The 18,023-nt window shown below is 36.6% G+C and overlaps 1 protein-coding gene across 6 annotated transcripts in view; it reads left to right on the top strand.

Annotated features, from left to right (window-relative positions):
• The window catches only part of KATNAL1 (katanin catalytic subunit A1 like 1), a 102,681-nt gene that overhangs the window by 64,048 nt on the left and 20,610 nt on the right, over window positions 1-18,023 (top strand). For all 6 annotated transcript variants that reach the window (XM_003826850.6, XM_003826851.4, XM_008952200.5 and 3 more), the window contains exons 5-9: window positions 251-378; window positions 772-877; window positions 9,854-10,012; window positions 10,732-10,858; window positions 13,760-13,894. In XM_003826850.6, the coding sequence (XP_003826898.1) occupies window positions 251-378; window positions 772-877; window positions 9,854-10,012; window positions 10,732-10,858; window positions 13,760-13,894 (655 nt within the window). The remainder of the gene's footprint in view (window positions 1-250; window positions 379-771; window positions 878-9,853; window positions 10,013-10,731; window positions 10,859-13,759; window positions 13,895-18,023) is intronic.

The following is an 18,023-nucleotide window of genomic DNA, read 5'->3' as shown; positions in this document are numbered from 1 at the left end:
ATCAGTTTAGTCTTACCTGCATGCAACTGTCCCTGCAAGAATGTAGATTTGAAGTTTTTAATAAAGTTGACCAGTTCATGTATTTCTGATGAATTAAATAGAGAGAATGGCATTTGAGTAATCAGAAAATACTACCTTAAAATAATAAAAATTATTTAGAAAGTGATGGCATTATAATGTTTTCAAAGCGTAATGATGTTAACTAAATTATCCATTATTGACTAGTACTTTTTTTTATACCTATCCCCAGGGAAGGAAGAATATGCAAGATGGTGCAAGTGATGGTGAAATGCCAAAATTTGATGGTGCTGGTTATGATAAGGATCTGGTGGAAGCCCTTGAAAGAGACATTGTATCCAGGAATCCTAGCATTCATTGGTTAGAGTCTTTCAAATTATTGAATTAAAGTAGAGGAGAACACAAGTTATAGGTTGTCTTGGTGTGTGAGTTTTCTCTTGTTATTCATTAATCTGATTATGACCACATCTATAATATGAAAGTATAGAATTGACGGGACAGTTCTGTCGAATGTAACCAAGGACATTTTACATGTTAATTTGAAGTTGATATGTAACTGACAAGTTGTTAATTCAATGACATGTCCTCATTAATAACTAATGTTTTCACTGATCTTTTTATGCAGTAAGAATTAGAATAATGTTCTTACTATGAGAATAATTTCATAAGTAAAAAAAAATTAAAAGAATTAGTTTTGACCATAAATCAAAGGTCCCTGAGTAAACATTATGAAAGTTTGCTGTTCTTTCAAAGGGATGACATAGCAGATCTGGAAGAAGCTAAGAAGTTGCTAAGGGAAGCTGTTGTTCTTCCAATGTGGATGCCTGACTTTTTCAAAGGGATTAGAAGGCCATGGAAGGTGAGAATTTATTAAATTGGTTTTGATATAAGAATGCTACTTGGCACTGGAATGAAAGGCAGCATTGCTGTAGTTTTTGATGTATTTAACCCATTTTGAAAAGGTTGGGAGAAGTTTATGTACACCCAAAACACCTGGATTTGAATTTGTAGTTGTGATGTGTTACATCTGCATAGCAGGAGAGATGGGCTTAGAGTGTTGAAACTATATAGTCTTTAGGTCACTTCACTCAGGGATGCTGAGCTAGAGATTAGTTTTAAGAATTTTCTGGATGTATGGTTCTGTAAATAAAACGTTAAGCAGATTAAGCAGAAATAATATATGGTTTTATAGAAGAAAGGTGTGATCAAACAGTTTTCAAAAGTTGGAATATTTCTCACTGATGGTTAATTATTTTGTTTTACTTGTCACTGACTTGAAAACAAATGTTTTTTCTAAAAAGAGGTCTTTAGCTGTGTTTTAAAAAACTACTTCTTGGCCAGGTACCGTGGCTTACGCCTGTAATCCCAGCACTTTGGGAGGCTGAGGAGGGTGGATCACGAGGCCAGGAGATCGAGACCATCCTGCCCAACATGGTGAAACCTCATCTTTACGAAAAATACAAAAATTAGCTGGGCGTGGTGGTGCATGCCTGTAATCCCAGCTACTCGGGAGGCTGAGGCAGGAGAATTGCTTGAACCCGCGAGTTGGAGTTTGCAATGAGCCAAGATCGCACAACTGCACTCCAGCCTGGCAACAGAGCGAGACTCCATCTCAAAAAAAAAAAAAAAAAATCACTTCTGTATCATTACAAAATATCTGACTTTATCAATTTATTTTGTCCTTGCTGTGCTTTTGTAGTATTTATTGGCAAACTGGATTAAGAAAATAAAGATATATTTCTAAAGAATCTTTTTCCTGACCAAATAATTTTTTTCTGCAACAGTAGAATAAAATCCTTGAATAGAACTATTACTCTTTTTTAAAAGGTTATGTCTGAATTTTTTAGGGATTTGTGAGAATAGATTATTTACTGAAATGGGACAATAAATGTATTTTATTTATTTTTTGAGACTGAGTCTCACTCTCTTGCCCAGGCTGGTGTGCAGTGGCATGATCTTGGCTCACTGCAACCTCTGCCTCCTGGGTTCAAGCAATTCTTGTGCCTCAGCCTCCTGAGTAGCTGCAGTTACAGATGCGTGCCACCATGCCCAGCTAATTTTTGTATTTTTGGTAGAGGCTGGGTTTTGCCATGTTGGCCAGGCTGGTCTTGAACTCCTGGCCTCAAGTGAACCTCCCACCTTGGTCTCCCAAAGTGCTGGGATTACAAGCATAAACCACTGTTTCAGGCCTGATAAATGTATTTTAAAGAATACATGAAAATAAGGAGACCTCAGAAATTTTTCAAGCTTGTAAAATTGGTCTCAAAATGTAAATTCCAGAATTTCAGAACTGGAATGAGTCTTTGAGATCATCTCAAATCCCCACTATTTGGCATACTAGAAAATTGAAGTCCAAATAGGTTGTGACAACCATAATAGATCTTTAGAAAATTTAAAATTCAATGTGTGTCAGCTTCTTACGTTTATATGTGCCTTTCTGCGGCACACTTTCTCCTGCATTGTGTGATACCATTCCTTTATCCGTCAAGCACTTATTTAGCCCTGTTATAAACAAGGTTCCTTGTTTTTCAAGACATAGTCCCTGAGCTATGAGACATCCTAAATGGAGAGTTGGGCAGTTACATATAGCTTTCAGTGTTAGGCACTAGCAGAGCCTAATGGGTGGTACAGTCCACATGTGCTTGGAAAGCTCAGCAAAGCACAAACATGACATGATTAAAGAAGGCTTTATGCTTGAGGACGTGGGATTCAAGCTACAATTTGTAGGGTTGTGAGGATTTCGCTATGTTGGAGGAGACATTTTGGAGATGTAGGAACTTAGAGGGGGATGAATGATGTGGGCAGTGGAATATAGTGAGAAAGTGTAAGTGTTTTTGGGAAATAGATGCATTGAAGTTTTGTAAGGAAGGCAGCATAGAATATTGGTAAGGGGTACAGATCCTGGATCCAGACTGGGTGCATGTGAATTCAAGCCCTTTCCACTTATTCTGTGATCTTGAGCAAGTTATAAAACATCTCCATGACTCAGTTTCCTTATCTATAAAATGGGAATAATAATGGTTATCTCATAGGATATAGTGAGGTTAAAATGAATTAATGAGGCCTTAGAACTATGTAAATGTTGAAAATATAAATTAGTGGAAGATTCAAATGGGAAGGTAGGTTGAGGCCAGATTGTATTTCCCAGGAGTTCGATTCTTTTTCTGTAGGTGTTTGGGAGACCTCTTTGAGCAGGTAGGTAGCATAGTTAAATTAGTGAGTTGGGAAAAACAATCTGGTTGCAATGAGCACAGAAAGACGGGAGGCAAAGAGCATGTTCAGAAGCGATTGGCAGTAGTTTAGGCTTAAAATTCAAAGAGCCTGAATTGGGATGGTGATTATGAATTAGGAATGGAAGGACAGATGCTAGTGATATTTAATGAAGGAAGTTGGTAACCTTTTGGATGTAATATATATGCCAAGAAGGCAGGGGCAAAGATAATTGGCTTTTGCCTATGGCAAAATAGTGATGATAACATAAATGTGGAGCTCAGGAAGGGAGAAAGACACTGGTTTATTGTTCTTGATGTTGAAAGTTCAGTAGGAGCAGGGGGTGCTTCTGGGGAAAGAGATAAGGAATTATTTTTGAGTTTTAAATTTTGGTATAATATTAATGTGGAAATGCACCAAGTTAGAAATACAGGGCTGAAGCTTGTGAGAGGGGTAAAAGATGGACATATTAAGTGCCTTTTCAAAAATACGTATCTCTGGGATGAACTTTTCTCTAACAGAATAATATTGAGGTCCTTCTTTACAAGTTTTAAGATCAGATTATATGATTTTTATAAAGGCAACATTTAAAATTGTACTTAGAAAATAAGGAGATGCCCAAGAAATAGACTACTGTATTTTCAGTGCTGAAGTATATAAACATATGCTTGAATCACTCTTACACTGAGACTCTGTTCATCTATCCATTTATCATCCAGCCTATCTTAGCACTTCTCAGACTGCACCATAATTTATCCATATTTTCTAATAGATTAAAAGTCTCTTGAGGATTTATGTGTGATTCCTGACAGATTGGACTTTTTTTCCTCAGGGCCTAGTACTTAGTAAGCATTGGATAAATTTACACTGGGTAAATACATATTTATTGAGTATTTACCTTGTGTCACATGATAGGCTAAGTGCAGAGGATACCAAAATGAGTGAATAATAGCCCCCAAGAAGCTCATGGTCTTTGGGTGATTAAGCATGTATTTAATGGAGGCCATGTGGTAAGTGCAGTATTTGTTGAGGACAGTGTGACTAGTGTCTGATAGAGTAATGAACACACTGCTATGGCAGAAGAGAGGAAGAGGGACTTAGTCTGCTGTGGAGAATAATATCAGGGATGGCCTCCCAGAGCAGGTGACCCTGAGCTGAGACTTGAAAGATGAATAGAAGTTAAACAGGCAGATGTGATGAAGAAAGGCTCTAAGGCAGAGTGGATATCAGGTACAAACACATGAAAAGTGTAAGAGAACATAGTATATGTGAGGAATCTTGTGTAGTTCAGTGTGGCTGGAAGTATAGAGTGTTTATATGGGACATAGTAATAAAAGACACTGCTGGAATGGTTGGTGTGACCTACTTCTCACAAAGAGCCCTGCATGCCATGCTAAAGATGTCAGTGAGCCATTGAAGAGTTTTTAGTAGAAGGGTGATTTGCAAGTGTAGGAAGATCTCTTTTCTGTAGCAGTATGGAGGACAGGTTGGGGATGGACATAGATGAATATGAAAAAGTAATCTGATCAGGAGGTTGTTGAAATAATCTAGCCAAACAATGAGGACAAATGCCTGCAGAAAGTCATGGGCTTTTTGGTTAGTGAAAAATGAATGGATTTGTGAGAGATGTTTAGAAGGTGTCAGTGACTGATTGTTTACAGGGATGCGGGAGAGAGACAAGTTGTATGACTCCCAGATTCCAGGCTTGAATTGAATGACTTCTGACATCACCTACCCAGAGTAGGGCCAAACTTCACAGGTTGAGAGCACAGTTTTCCACAAGACTGCCCTCACTTCAGACACTAGCTACAAACTTGGGAGTCCCCAGGTCACTCTTATGACCAGCTGGCTACAAATTCAGGAGTTCCCACTACCCTCTTAGGTTTGATAATTCTCTAGAATGACTCACAGAACTTAGGGAAGCCTTACAGTCGAGCCCAGGACGACATAGGCATGAACATCGTGGGTACCCTTACACATGGCTTTTCTTCTGCCTCTGCCGCCCCAGAGACAACAAGACAACCCCTCCTTTTCCTTCTCCTTAGCCTATCCAAGGTGAAGACTTTTAAGGTGATACACTTCCATTTAATGAATAATAAATATATTTTCTCATAATTTTCTTAATAATGTTTTCTTTTTTCTAGCTTTATTGTAAGAATACCATATACAATACATATACAAAATATGTGTTTACAATTTTTGTTATCAGCAAGTCTTCAAATCAATAATAGGCTATTCATTGATTTTTTTTTTTGGGAATCAAACGTTATATGCAGATTTTTGACAGTGTGGGGGATTGGTGCCCCAACCCCTGAGTTATTCAGGGAGCAGCTGTACTTACGATGACAGTGTTATTATAGCCAAAGGATGTAAATCAGAATTAGCCAAAAGGAGAAACTTACAGGGCGAGATCTAGAAGGATGCTGAAGGTGACGCTTCTTTCGCCCTCTCTTCTTGGAGTCAGGATGCTTTGCTCTCCTGGATGTGTGACAATATGGAGATTGTTGCATCACATGGACATGTGATAGTACTGTTATAGTTTGGATATAGTTTGGATATTTGTCCCACCAAATCTCATGTTGAAATTTGATTCTTGATGTGGTAGTGTTGGGAGGTGGTGCCTGATGGGAGGAGTTTGGGCCATGGGGGCAGATCCCTCATGAATGGCATGGTGCCAGCCTCATGGTAATGAGCAAGTTCTTACTCTGTTCATTCTCATGAGAACTGGCTGTTTCCCCTTTCTCTTGTTTCTGTTCTTGCCATGTGAGTTCTGCATGCTGCTGGCTCCCTTTCACCTTACTCTGTAAGTGGAAGCAGCATGAGGCCATCACTAGAAGCTGAATGGGTGCAGGCACCATGCTTCCTGTACAGCCTGCAGAACTGTGAGCCAAATAAACCTTTTTTTCTTTAAAATTACCCAGCCTCAGGTATTTCTTTGTAGCAACACAAATGGACTGAGAGAAATACACAGAATATTGCCAATTAAGGAAGCTCACGTGATCAATTGAATGATTGCCCATGGTTCGTAATCTCTTGTTCTCTTCCTCTTCCCAAAGGTTGAGTTGATACCACATGGCTCAAAGCCCCAGCTCTCTAATCACATGGTTGGTTTTCCTGGCATGGTCATCCCCCATCCTGAGTAGTCTTGTTGGCATAAACTATATAGGGGGCCACCATGAGTCACCTCATTAGCATAAAATTTCAGGGCCTATTGTGATAACAACAATAATCCTGTCGCTAGGGTAATTCCAAGGATTTAGAGGCTATTTTCCAGGGACCGGAGACAAAGGCCAGCTAAATTCTTTATTATACAGGGTACAGGGAACTGATATTGGAAATAGAGAAAGGAGCAGGCTTAAATAGAAACAAAATGTGTTTCAATAAATACTCAGCAGCTAATTCAAAATAGAGGCCTGGAGCTTCAGATAGAGTGTGAGTGTAAAATTGTGAGATATAAAGAGTGGTTGATGATCTGGGTATGGATGAGTTTGTTCAGGAGTTTTGTAAAGGGAAAGGTTTAGAATTGCTTTGGGAATATAAAGGGCAGAGGAAAGAGGAGATCTGAGGCAGTGAACATAGCCAGAGAGCAGAAGTGTCAGGAAAAGAGCAGTGTCAGGGTTTCAAGAAGAGGGGAATGAATACCATGTATCAGCAGCATCAAAGGTCAGAGAGAAGTGAAGGAGGTGCAACTGAAGAGTGACCATTAGGTTAGTAAATGAAGTATTTTTAGTGAATTGGTGAAGACTAAAGTCATGTTGTAGCTTATGAAGAAGAAATAGCATAAACCATTGAAGGTTGGCTGTGAGAGGAAGGAGAGGTGAATAGTAGCTAGAGGATTTGTAGAGTCAAGTGAAGGAATTTTTTTTGTCTCAATTTTATCTGTTTTTTAAACATTTTTTGTGTTTTTGAATTGATACATAACAGATGTACATACTTCTGGGGCTCATGTGATAATTTAATACATTCACATAATTTGTAAAGATCCAATCAGTATAAATGGGATATCCACCACCTTTAACATCTGTCTTCATGCTAAGAACATTCAAATTATTCTCTTCTAGTTATTTTGAAATATACAAGAGACTATTGTAAACTATGGTCACCCTACTGATCTATCAAGCTGTGCTCATTAATCAGCCTCTCTTAATTCTCCCTTGACCCCTACCCTTCCCAGCCTCTGGTAACCACCAGTCTATTCTGTCTTCATGAGATCCTTTTTTAGCTCCCACAAATGAATGAAAACATGTGATATGTGTCTTTTTGTGCTTGGTGTATTTCACTTAACATAACGACCTCCACCTCCATCCATGTTGCTATAAATGACACGATTTTATTCTTTTTATGGCTGAATAGTATTCCGTTTTGTATATATACCACATTTTCTTTTTCCATTCATCCATTGTTGGGCACTTAGGTTGATTTTGTATTTTGGCTGTTGTGAATAGTGCTGTGATAAACACAGGAGTGCAAATAATTCTTCGATATATCGATTTCCTTTTTTTTTTTTGTATATATTCCCGGTAGTGGAATTGCTGGATCATATGGTAGATCTGCTTTTAGTTTTTTGAGGAACCTCCACACAGTTTTCCATGGTGGCTCCCACCAACAGTATAGGTTTCCATATCCTGACCATCATCTATTATTAGCTATCTTTTTGATGAAAGCCATTTTAATTGGAGCGAGATGATCTCATTTTGGTTTTAACTTGAATTTCTCTAATGATTAGTGATGTTGAGCATTTTTTCATGTATCTATTGGACATTTGTATGTCTTCTTTTGAGAAATGTCTATTCTGACCTTTTGCCCATTTTAAAATTGGATTATTTGTCTTTTTGCTATTGAGTTGCTTGAGCTGCTTATGTGTTCTGGTTACTAATCCCTTGTCAGATGGATATTTTGCATATATTTTCTCCCATTGTGGGGGTGTCTCTTTGTTGTTTCCTTTGCTGTGCAGAAGCTTTTTAGTTTGATATAATCTATTTATCTGTTTTTGCTTTGGTTGCCTGTGCTTTTGAGGTCTTACACAAAAAAATCTGCCTGGACTGATGTCCTGTAGCATTTCCCCAGTGTTTTCTTCTAGCAGTTTCATAGTTTCAGGTTTTTAACCTATTTTGATTTTATTTTTGTATATGGTCTTTAATCCATTTTGATGTTTGTAAATGGTGAGAGATCAGCATCTAGTTTCATTCTTCTGCATATGGCTATCCAGTTTTTCCAGCAACATTTATTGAAGAGACTGTTCTTTCCTTAAGGGATTTTTGTAATGTGGCAGATTAAAGTATATTTGTATACCGAGGGGAAAGAGCCAGTAGACAAAGAGATACAGGAAAGAGAGAAATTAATTAAAGGAGTAATGTCATGAGGAGGTGAAGTTTATAAATATCGTACAGTAGCTATAAACAGCTGCTAATGTTAGAAATTAACTCCTATAGGAGGTGGCCACATTAATGGCATTACAGGATGGCCCTCTCAGAGAGCATGGAAAAAGGCATCGGAGAAATAAGAACTTTGCTCTGGTTATGCCTATAGCATCAATTGGTCGTTTTCATGGTTTTTAAAATCTCAACCTCATGCAAAGTTGAGGGCTCCCTAACAAAGCAAAAAATTATTTTTGTAAAACTAGTGTTTCAAATTTTAGTGATTCCTGGTTGATCTGTGTTAAAATTCTATAGCTAGAAAAGCATTTGGACAGTTTCTGAATTTGGAGTTTATGAAACTTTGACATACACATAGTTTTCAAAGCTTAAATCCCCAGAAGCTTGTCAAACCAAAGTAGCAATTGGATCAGAATTCCTCTTAAGGAATCACCAGGTATTATGCAAAAAATTTAGTGTGAGCTATGTATTTAAACTCTATTTAAAATTCTGGAAGAAAATAATTATTTAAGAACCCATTAGTTTTTAAGACTAGAGAGTTGGATTCTTTGAATAATTTTTATTCTTCATTGATTTGTTTTTATAGAATACTTTTATGTTTGTTTTCAAAACTAAGAAGTAACTAAAGTTTAGTTTTTATTCTGTATTTACTGGTTCTTTCATCACTATTACTATTTTATATAAGCTAACGCATTAAAATGATACAAATCTTGCTAATTTGATTATGTTTGAATTACCACTGGATTTTTTACTGTTAACCTTATTAACTCATAAATGGGTCTTTATTTTTTACTGAAAGCTGTATATTATAAATGCACTGTGGAAGATAGGTTCTGTCCCTTATAGAGGGTAAAGAATGTGTAATTCTGCCACATGTGATAGAAAATGTCTTATTTTTATTATATGTAAACAGAACAGTTGCTTTTAAGCAGTGCTGAATATTATATGTATATGTCATATGCTAGGTTCAGGAAACTGAGATTATATCTAAATATATGAGAAACTTGTTTGTTGTCTAGGCTTTTTGTTAGGTTATCTCTGACTACCTCTGGCTTGAGACATTTTGTGAAATTTCTTCATTTTTTCTAGCTATAAAATAATACTCTTACTAAATGCATCATGATTTTACTGTGACAATTTTGAGTTTATCTTTTGATGGAAAAATCTCAATGTACATTAATAGCTGATGATAATTTATAAAAAAAATTTTTAATCTGATAAATCATTTAATTCGTCTTTTGAAATTTCAGGGTGTACTGATGGTTGGACCCCCAGGCACTGGTAAAACTATGCTAGCTAAAGCTGTTGCCACTGAATGTGGTACAACATTCTTCAACGTTTCGTCTTCTACGCTGACATCTAAATACAGAGGTGAATCTGAGAAGTTAGTTCGTCTGTTGTTTGAGATGGTGAGTGACGATATATTCAGATTTCAAAGTAGTGTGTGTAGGCCTATGATGCCCCCATAAATCAGTTCTGTCCACCTGGAATCTTTTTTGAAAAGGGCAGTGTAGTTCTATTTTAATAGTTCTTGACACACTGATGAGAATTGGGATGATGGGTTTTGTGGGGTAGTTGGTGTATCTTCAGTGTATCTTTTTCTTTAAGGTAAAGCAAGGCCTTTTGGCATCCTGTCCACTGAGGGTGGAAGAAGAGACTTTGGTCGTATGTGTGGGTTGACTGGTATTTCTGGATCTCTAGGGAGCTGATGGAACAGAAGAATATTTTAATATGTATTTTAAAAATCAGAGTCTGACCCGTCATTAAAGTTTATTCCTTTTTCATATGGGATTTGCAGTAACTTAAGAATGTATATTTGAGGATTGAGGTTGATTTATTTTTGAAAAATTTTTCCATTATGGAAATTTCCAGATATGAAAGTAGAAAGCATAGTGCAACGAACCCCTATGTATCTATCACCCAGCTTCACCAGCCATATAACCTTTATTTTTAGAAATTTCTTTTTTCTCATGGGAATGATTGATTTAGCCTTTGCCATAACCAGATGATGGCATTAAAACAGTGAGAAGTTTCTGCTCTCTTTTGCCATTGTTTTAAAAGATTTTTTAAAATACTCCAATTGTTTTATGAGATTATTGAATGATTTCTTTAAAATATTTTCATAAAGGCTAGATTTTATGCCCCTACCACGATCTTCATTGATGAGATAGATTCTATCTGCAGTCGAAGAGGAACCTCTGATGAACATGAGGCAAGTCGCAGGGTCAAGTCTGAACTGCTCATTCAGATGGATGGTAATTGATATTTAATTATTGTTTCAAAACTCTCATTTTTAAATATTTTGTGTAAACTCATAATCAATGGATGGATTAGAAGGCAGCCTGAGTTTAATTATTTGTTCATTCACCCATTTGTTCATTTGTTCATGCACTCAGAAAGCATTTCTTGCATACTTGTTAGAGATCATGCACCATTTCAGATTCTGAGGTTACAAAGAAAAAGGCTACTATGGCCTTCAAGGAGCTTACTGTTTGGAGCAAAGTTTCTGGAGGCATGATCTAGAGTCCTAGAGATCCTTGAGACCCTTTAAAGAATCTGCAAGGTCAAAACTATTTTCATAGGAATATCAAGTCATTGTTTGCCTTTTCTTTTTCACTCTCATTCTCTCACAAGTGTACAGTAGAGTTTTCGAGAGGCTGTAAGACGTAGGGTATCATAAAAAGAAAGCAGAAGCAGATATGAGAATCCAGCTTTTCTCTAGATATTAAAGAAATTTGCAAAAATGTTAAAAAAAAAAGCCCCTCTTCTTTTTTTTAATATTTTGGAAAACATACTTTTCATAAACATATGTAAATAAGTAATGAATTTATCATTATTTTTAAGTGAATTAATATTTTTAAATTTCAATTTTAGGTTTTTTCCATACAATTTACCCATGCACCATCTATTTTAAGTTTTAAAGATATTGATAGATACACTCCACACACAAAAAAGCTCTTTGGGGTTCTCAATAATTTTTTTTGTTTAAGGTTCAGAGTCTTGCTGTGTTGTCCAGGCTGGAGTACAGTGGTGTGAACACAGCTCACTGCAGCCTTGACCTCCTGGGCTCAAGCAATCCTCCTGCCTCAGCCTCCTAAGTAGCTGGGACCACAGGCACATGCCACCACATCTGGCTAAGTTTTATTTTTTGTAAAGACAGGGTCTCTCCATGTTTCCCAGGCTGTAGTTGAACTCTTGAGCTGAGATGATCCTCTGGACTCAGCGTCTCAAAGTGCTAGGATTATAGACATGAGCCACTGCACCCAGCCTCAGTAATTTTTAAGAGTATAAAAGGGTCGTGAGATCAAAAAGTTTGAGAACCACTGATCTGGATGGGAAGCAGGCAACTGATCAGATGAGTATAATACATTATGGTACATTCTGGGGTAGAAGTAAAGTCTGGGTGCAGTGGAAAACACAGGAGAGGCACCACCAAGACCAGGGGAGTCATGGAAAGAGATAGCCAAGTTGGACTTTGAAGCATTGATAGGAGTTATCAGGACAGAGAAAAAGGGCCCTGAGGAGCCATAGAAGGAAAAGGGTTATGGGCTCAGAGCTGCTGTTTAGAGATAAGTTAGCTGTGTTGTAGACAAGAGGCCGTTCAAGCAAAACATTAGAACAGATAAAATACGTTAAAAAATATCCAGGGTGAGGGACCGAGTGCAATGGCTCATGCCTGTAGTCCCAGCACTTTGGGAGGCTGAGGTAGGAGGATCACTTGAGGCCAGGAGTTCAAAACCAGCCTGGTTAACATAGCAAGACTTTAACGTAGCAAAAACTTTAAAAAGTAGCTGGATGTGGTGGCATGTGCCTGTAGTCCCAGCTACTCAGGAGGCTGAGGTGGGAGGATAGCTTGAGCGCAGGAGTTTGAGGCCACAGCGAGCTGTAATTGTGCCATGGCACTCCAGCCTGGGCAACAGGGCAAGAACCTGTCTCATAACAACAACAACAAAACACCAACAATATCCAAGTTGTGTTGTTTCAAAACAGTCACGGTTATTCATCAACTGTGGATACTTACTGAATACTTACAATGTACTATGAGACCCTTCCCTCAGTGAGTTTACCATGTTAACTTTTGCTGAAGTATGAGAGAAAGGAATGAGTATGTTTTATTTTTGAAGTGGGGTATAGGAGAAAACATTAGGTGTTTAAAATTGGAAAAGGAAATCACTGAATACAAATTTAGTCAGCTGAATTTCATTGAGGGATATTTGTGACTATTGTTGATTATTAGTTGGACAGCTTGATTCTTTGTCATAATGACTGAAGTAGGAGTTTCATAATAAGAAAATATTATATGTTTCAGTGAGCTGAGATCATGCCAGAGCACTCCAGCCTGAACAACAGAACCAGACCTTGTTTTTTTAAAAAATACTGTATTGAACTAGGTTGCTTTAAGTCCACTAGCACTTTATTATGCTAGACTAGAAAGTCTTATCAATAAAGTTTATGGGGTTTTTTAATCTTTATTTCTCACTACATATTTTCTAAAGTTTCTGTTGTGTGACCTGAAATTTTTTATTCTAAAATTTTAATTCTGAAAAGGAGACACTGTGTATGTACATGTAGTTGGTTTGGTTATTTTTATCTGTGATTACTGGGTTCATTCTTAAATGTCTTATTTATTTTTTACAGGTCACTTAAAAGTTTAAAGGACAACATCATGGAAATATAACCTGTCTTTCAAAATTATAACTGCATGCTAGAATATTAAGTAAATGTGAACCCTCTGTTTTCACTTCTTGAGAAAATAGATTAAAAACTAAAATAAAATTTTTGCAGAACTTTATGATTTAAAAGAAATAAGAGGAATAAAACAGAGCCTAATCTCCCATACCTTTTCTTTTAGGAGGAAATATACATTCATTTTCTTACAGAAAAATGGATGTTTTTATTGGATTAAAATCCTGCACTAGGTTGCACAAGAAAAAAAAAAAGAAAGAAAAAAAATCCCACACTAGGTTATGTGAATTCTTCTACTTCTTTGTTTTGTAGTTATCTGTTAGTGTGTCTGGTTTTGCCACCACACAGAAGTCAGGACTGCACTGTCTTTATCGTTGATTCTGCCACTTTGGCTAAAAGAAATGTTAATTGAATGAAAGAAAAAAGAGTTGTAAGAAAAACACCATCTTTTCCTCCCTTACTGTGTATAGGAGTTGGAGGAGCTTTAGAAAATGATGATCCTTCCAAAATGGTTATGGTATTGGCTGCTACTAATTTCCCGTGGGACATTGATGAAGCTTTGCGAAGAAGGTTAGAAAAAAGGATATATATACCTCTCCCAACAGGTATGATGTCTTCTCTATTTTGAGCTTTCTGTTACTTTCTGTTACCTTTCCCATGTATCTAAATCTTTGTTCCATTGCCATTCTGCTTAAAGAAGTTTATAGCATCACAAAATTAATTTGTAGTAGATGTGAACACAGGCCACAGTACTCTATTGAAATTTCTTATGTTTCAGAGAAATTCTTAAATTTAGAACAATATTCATCTTAATAAATATGGTAGCACTTTTAAGTTTTCACTTTTCAACTTGAAGTTTTTTTGGATCTTTTTCAGAATATGCTGTTTTGGAGAGAGAGAGTGTGTGTGTGTGTGTACACATATTTATTTATTTATTTTGTGACACAGTCTTATTCTGTTGCCCAGGCTGGAGTGCAGAGGCATGATCTCAGGTCACTGCAACCTCCACCTCCTAAATTCAAGTGATTCTTGTGCCTTAGCCTTCCAAATAGCTGGGATTACAGGTGTGCACCACCACACCCAGCTAATTTTGGTGTTTTTAGTAGAGACACGATTTTGCCATGTTGTCTAGGCTGGTCTTGAACTCCTGGCTTCAAGTGATTTCCCGCCTCGGCCTCATAAAGTGCTGGGATTACCGGTGTGAACCACCATGCCCAGCCTGGAAAATATAGTTTCATCCTGTTAATAAATGCTGAAATATCTGTGAATGAATGTTTTCTTTTTATTTTGAGGTAAAATTTACATACAATGAAATGTACTTAAGTATATAATTTGATGAGTACAAATCTCTACACCTGTTTAATCAATACCCTAATCAAGATGTAGGGCATTTCCATGATCCTGTAAAGTTCTGTGCCCCTACCAGCTAATCCTCCAATAGGCATTCACTGTACGTGATTTTTATCACCATAGATTAGTTCTTTCTCTTGTTAAACTTCATATAAATGGAATCGTGACTGCATGTACTCACTGTGTCTGGCTACTTTCACTTGAGGTTCATCCATGTGATAACATGTATCAGCAGCTTATTCCTGGTATGATTATACCACAATTTGTTTATTCTCCTTTTGATTGGTATTTAAGTTATTCCTAGTTTTTTGGCTATTATGAATAAAGCTGTAAACTTTCTGGTACATATCTTTTTTATGGATGAATGTTTTCAATTCTTTTGGATAATATAAGAAAAGAAAAGATGGGTCATAGGGTAGGCATATGTTTAGCTTTTATAGGAAATACCCAAACTGTTTTTCAGAATGGTCGTACCATTTTGTATTCCATCATCAATAAATGAGAATTCAAATACTTCCATATCCTTGCCAACATGTGGTGGTGTCAGTATTTTAATTTCAGTCATTCTAGTAAGTATGAAATGCTGTCTCATGATTTTAATTGGTATTTCTCTGATGACTTACGTTGAGTACCTTTTTATATGCTTTTTATGGTCATGGTATACTTTTTGTATAGTGTCATTTCTTTTTCCCAGTTTTTAATTGGATTATTTGTTGTTTTATTAATGCTTTTTATGTTATTAGATCTGTGCATTGTGCATATTTTCTTCCAGTTTATAGTTTGCCTTTTGATTTTCTTTATGGTATCTCTTAATAAGCAGACATTTTAAATTTTGATGAAGTCCTGTTGACAATTTTTTTTAATGAATAGTACTTTTTGTGTCTTAAGAAATCTTGTCTATCCCAAAGCTGCAAAGTTTTTCTCCTGTTTTCTTTTGGAAACTGTATTTATATCTGTGATTCCTCTTGAATGAATTTATGTGTGTGTGTGTGTGTGTGTGTGTGTGTGTGTGTGTGTGTAGATGAGTCATTTTTTTCATATGTATATGCAGTTGTTGTATCATCACTTACTGAAAGGAGTTTTCTTTTTTCATTGAATTACTTCGGCACCTTCATTGAAAATTATTTTGTTGTGTATGTGTGGGTCTATTTCTGAATACTATTCTGTTCCATTGTATTTTAAATACACACACATATGGTTATCTAAGTTATTTGTTTTTTTCTTGAGCAAGCTTTGGTAACTTGTGCCTTTCAAATAATTTGTCTATTTTTTTTATAAGTTGTCAGATTTGTTTGGATTTGACCTAATGTGAATGTGGAAGCTGATTAAATAGTTATGGGAGATTGTGGAAGCTGATTATATAGTTCATGTCTGGTTCTGGAACTTGAAGTCAGTAAGGAGGGCACTTAGGAAGAGATGATGAATGTGAAGTGGTAGAAGTAAGGACAAACTCTACCTGTGGTGGTGGAATCCATGAGGATACATTGGAATCTATGTTGAACTCTTTTTTCCACTGAGACTCCTAACCTTGATGAATGGACTTTCCTACAGAAGAAGCTAGCTAAATGTATACCTGGCTCAAAAGTCAAAAAAGCTGAAGGAAGAAATGTGGCAGAAACTACCAAGAGCTGAAGGTGGAAGTGCTGCCCCACACTAATAAGGAGAACCAAGAAATAAGTGACAGTATGTGCCAGCTTTCTGAGATGATTAATTTTTGCCTTTCACATCTCAAACATGACTCATGTGGTCCACACTAACCCAGAGCTATGCAATAAAGAGAATTCTGGGAAATGAAATTCCAGCTTCACTTAAGTTGGCATAATACAAATCTACACACCTTATTTTCCTTTTATTGGCCATAGGATCTGTAGTGATGGCTCATTTTTCATTCCTAATATTAGTAATTTATCTCTATTTTTCATCATTTTTGGTTGAAATTTATCAATATTGTTAATCTTTTCAAATAACCAAATTTTTGCTTTGTTAATTTTCTATTTTCTATTTCAATGATTTCTTCTCTGTTAAAAAATTTTTTTTTTTGCTTTACACTTTGAGTATAATTTTTTCTATCTGAAGTTAGAAACTAAGGTTATTGGTTTTAGGAACCACCCTTCCCCACTTTTTTTTTTTTTAAGAGACAGAGTCTTGCTCTGTTACCCAGGCTGGAGTTCAGTGGCATGATCTTAGCTCACTGCAGCCTCAAACTTTTGGGATCAACAGATCCTCCCACCTCAGCCTCTTGAGTAGGGACTACAAACACATGTCACTGTGCCTGGCTAACTTTTTTATTTTTAGTTTTTGTAGAGACAGAGGCTTGCCGTGTTTCCCAGGCTGGTCTCAAACTCCTGGCCTCAAGCAATCCTCCCAGTAGCACTGGGATTACAGATGTGAGCTACTGCACCTGGCCTTTTTTTCTTTTTTAAATTTGCACATTTTAAAGCTATAAATTTCTCATTAAGTACTGCTTTGCTTTTATCTCACAAATTTTGCTATATCATATTTTTTCTACTATTAGAACTGTTTTCTAATTTTCCTTTTTTATCCCCTTTCTTTGGTCTTTTAGTTATTTAGCATTTAAATTGGTTTGGGAGCCAAATAATTGGGGTGTTTTCTAGATATCTTATTGTTGATTTTTAATTTAATTCATTGCAGTTAGGAACATACTCTGTAAGATGTCAATTTTTGAACTTCTTGAGATTTGTGATTCAGCATATAGTCTGTCTTGGTGAATGCTCCTGTTGCAATTGAATAGAATGTTTATTCTGAGCTTGTTATAACATTCTATAAATGTCAGCTAGATGAAGTTGGTGTGTTAGTATTATTCAAATAATAAGATCCTTGCTGATTTTTAGTCTAGTTTTTCTGTCAGTTACTGAGAGTGGCTTATGGAAATCTTCCTCTATGACTGGGAACTTGTTCATTTCTCCCTTTCGTTTTTTCAGTTTCTGCTTTATGTTTTGCTTCATGTGTTTTGATGTTCTGTTGTTAAGTAAATAAATTATCATTGTTACATCTTCTCGGTCCTATTACCATTATGCAATGCCTCTGTATCTCTGAGAATACACTTTGACTTGGTATCTGCTTTGACTGCTATTAATTTAGCCTTACCATCTTTCTTTTCCTATTGTTGTTGTGCTATATCTGCTTTTTATCTTTAATTTTTACCCTCCCCTGTCTTTATGTTTATGGTGCAGTTTTTTTTTTTTTTGAGATGGATTCTCGCTCTGTCACCCTGGCTGGAGGGCAGTGGCAGGATCTGGGCTCACTGCAAGCTCCGCCTCCCGGGTTCACACCATTCTCCTGCCTCAGCCTCCCGAGTAGCTGGGACCACAGGTGCCTGCCACCATTCCCGGCTAATTTTTTGTATTTTTAGTAGTAGAGACG

Source organism: Pan paniscus, chromosome 14 (assembly GCF_029289425.2).
Source record: "Pan paniscus chromosome 14, NHGRI_mPanPan1-v2.0_pri, whole genome shotgun sequence".
Classification (NCBI taxonomy): domain Eukaryota; kingdom Metazoa; phylum Chordata; class Mammalia; order Primates; family Hominidae; genus Pan; species Pan paniscus.
Note: the sequence above shows the minus strand (reverse complement) of the source record. Positions and strands in the feature narration are given on the sequence as shown.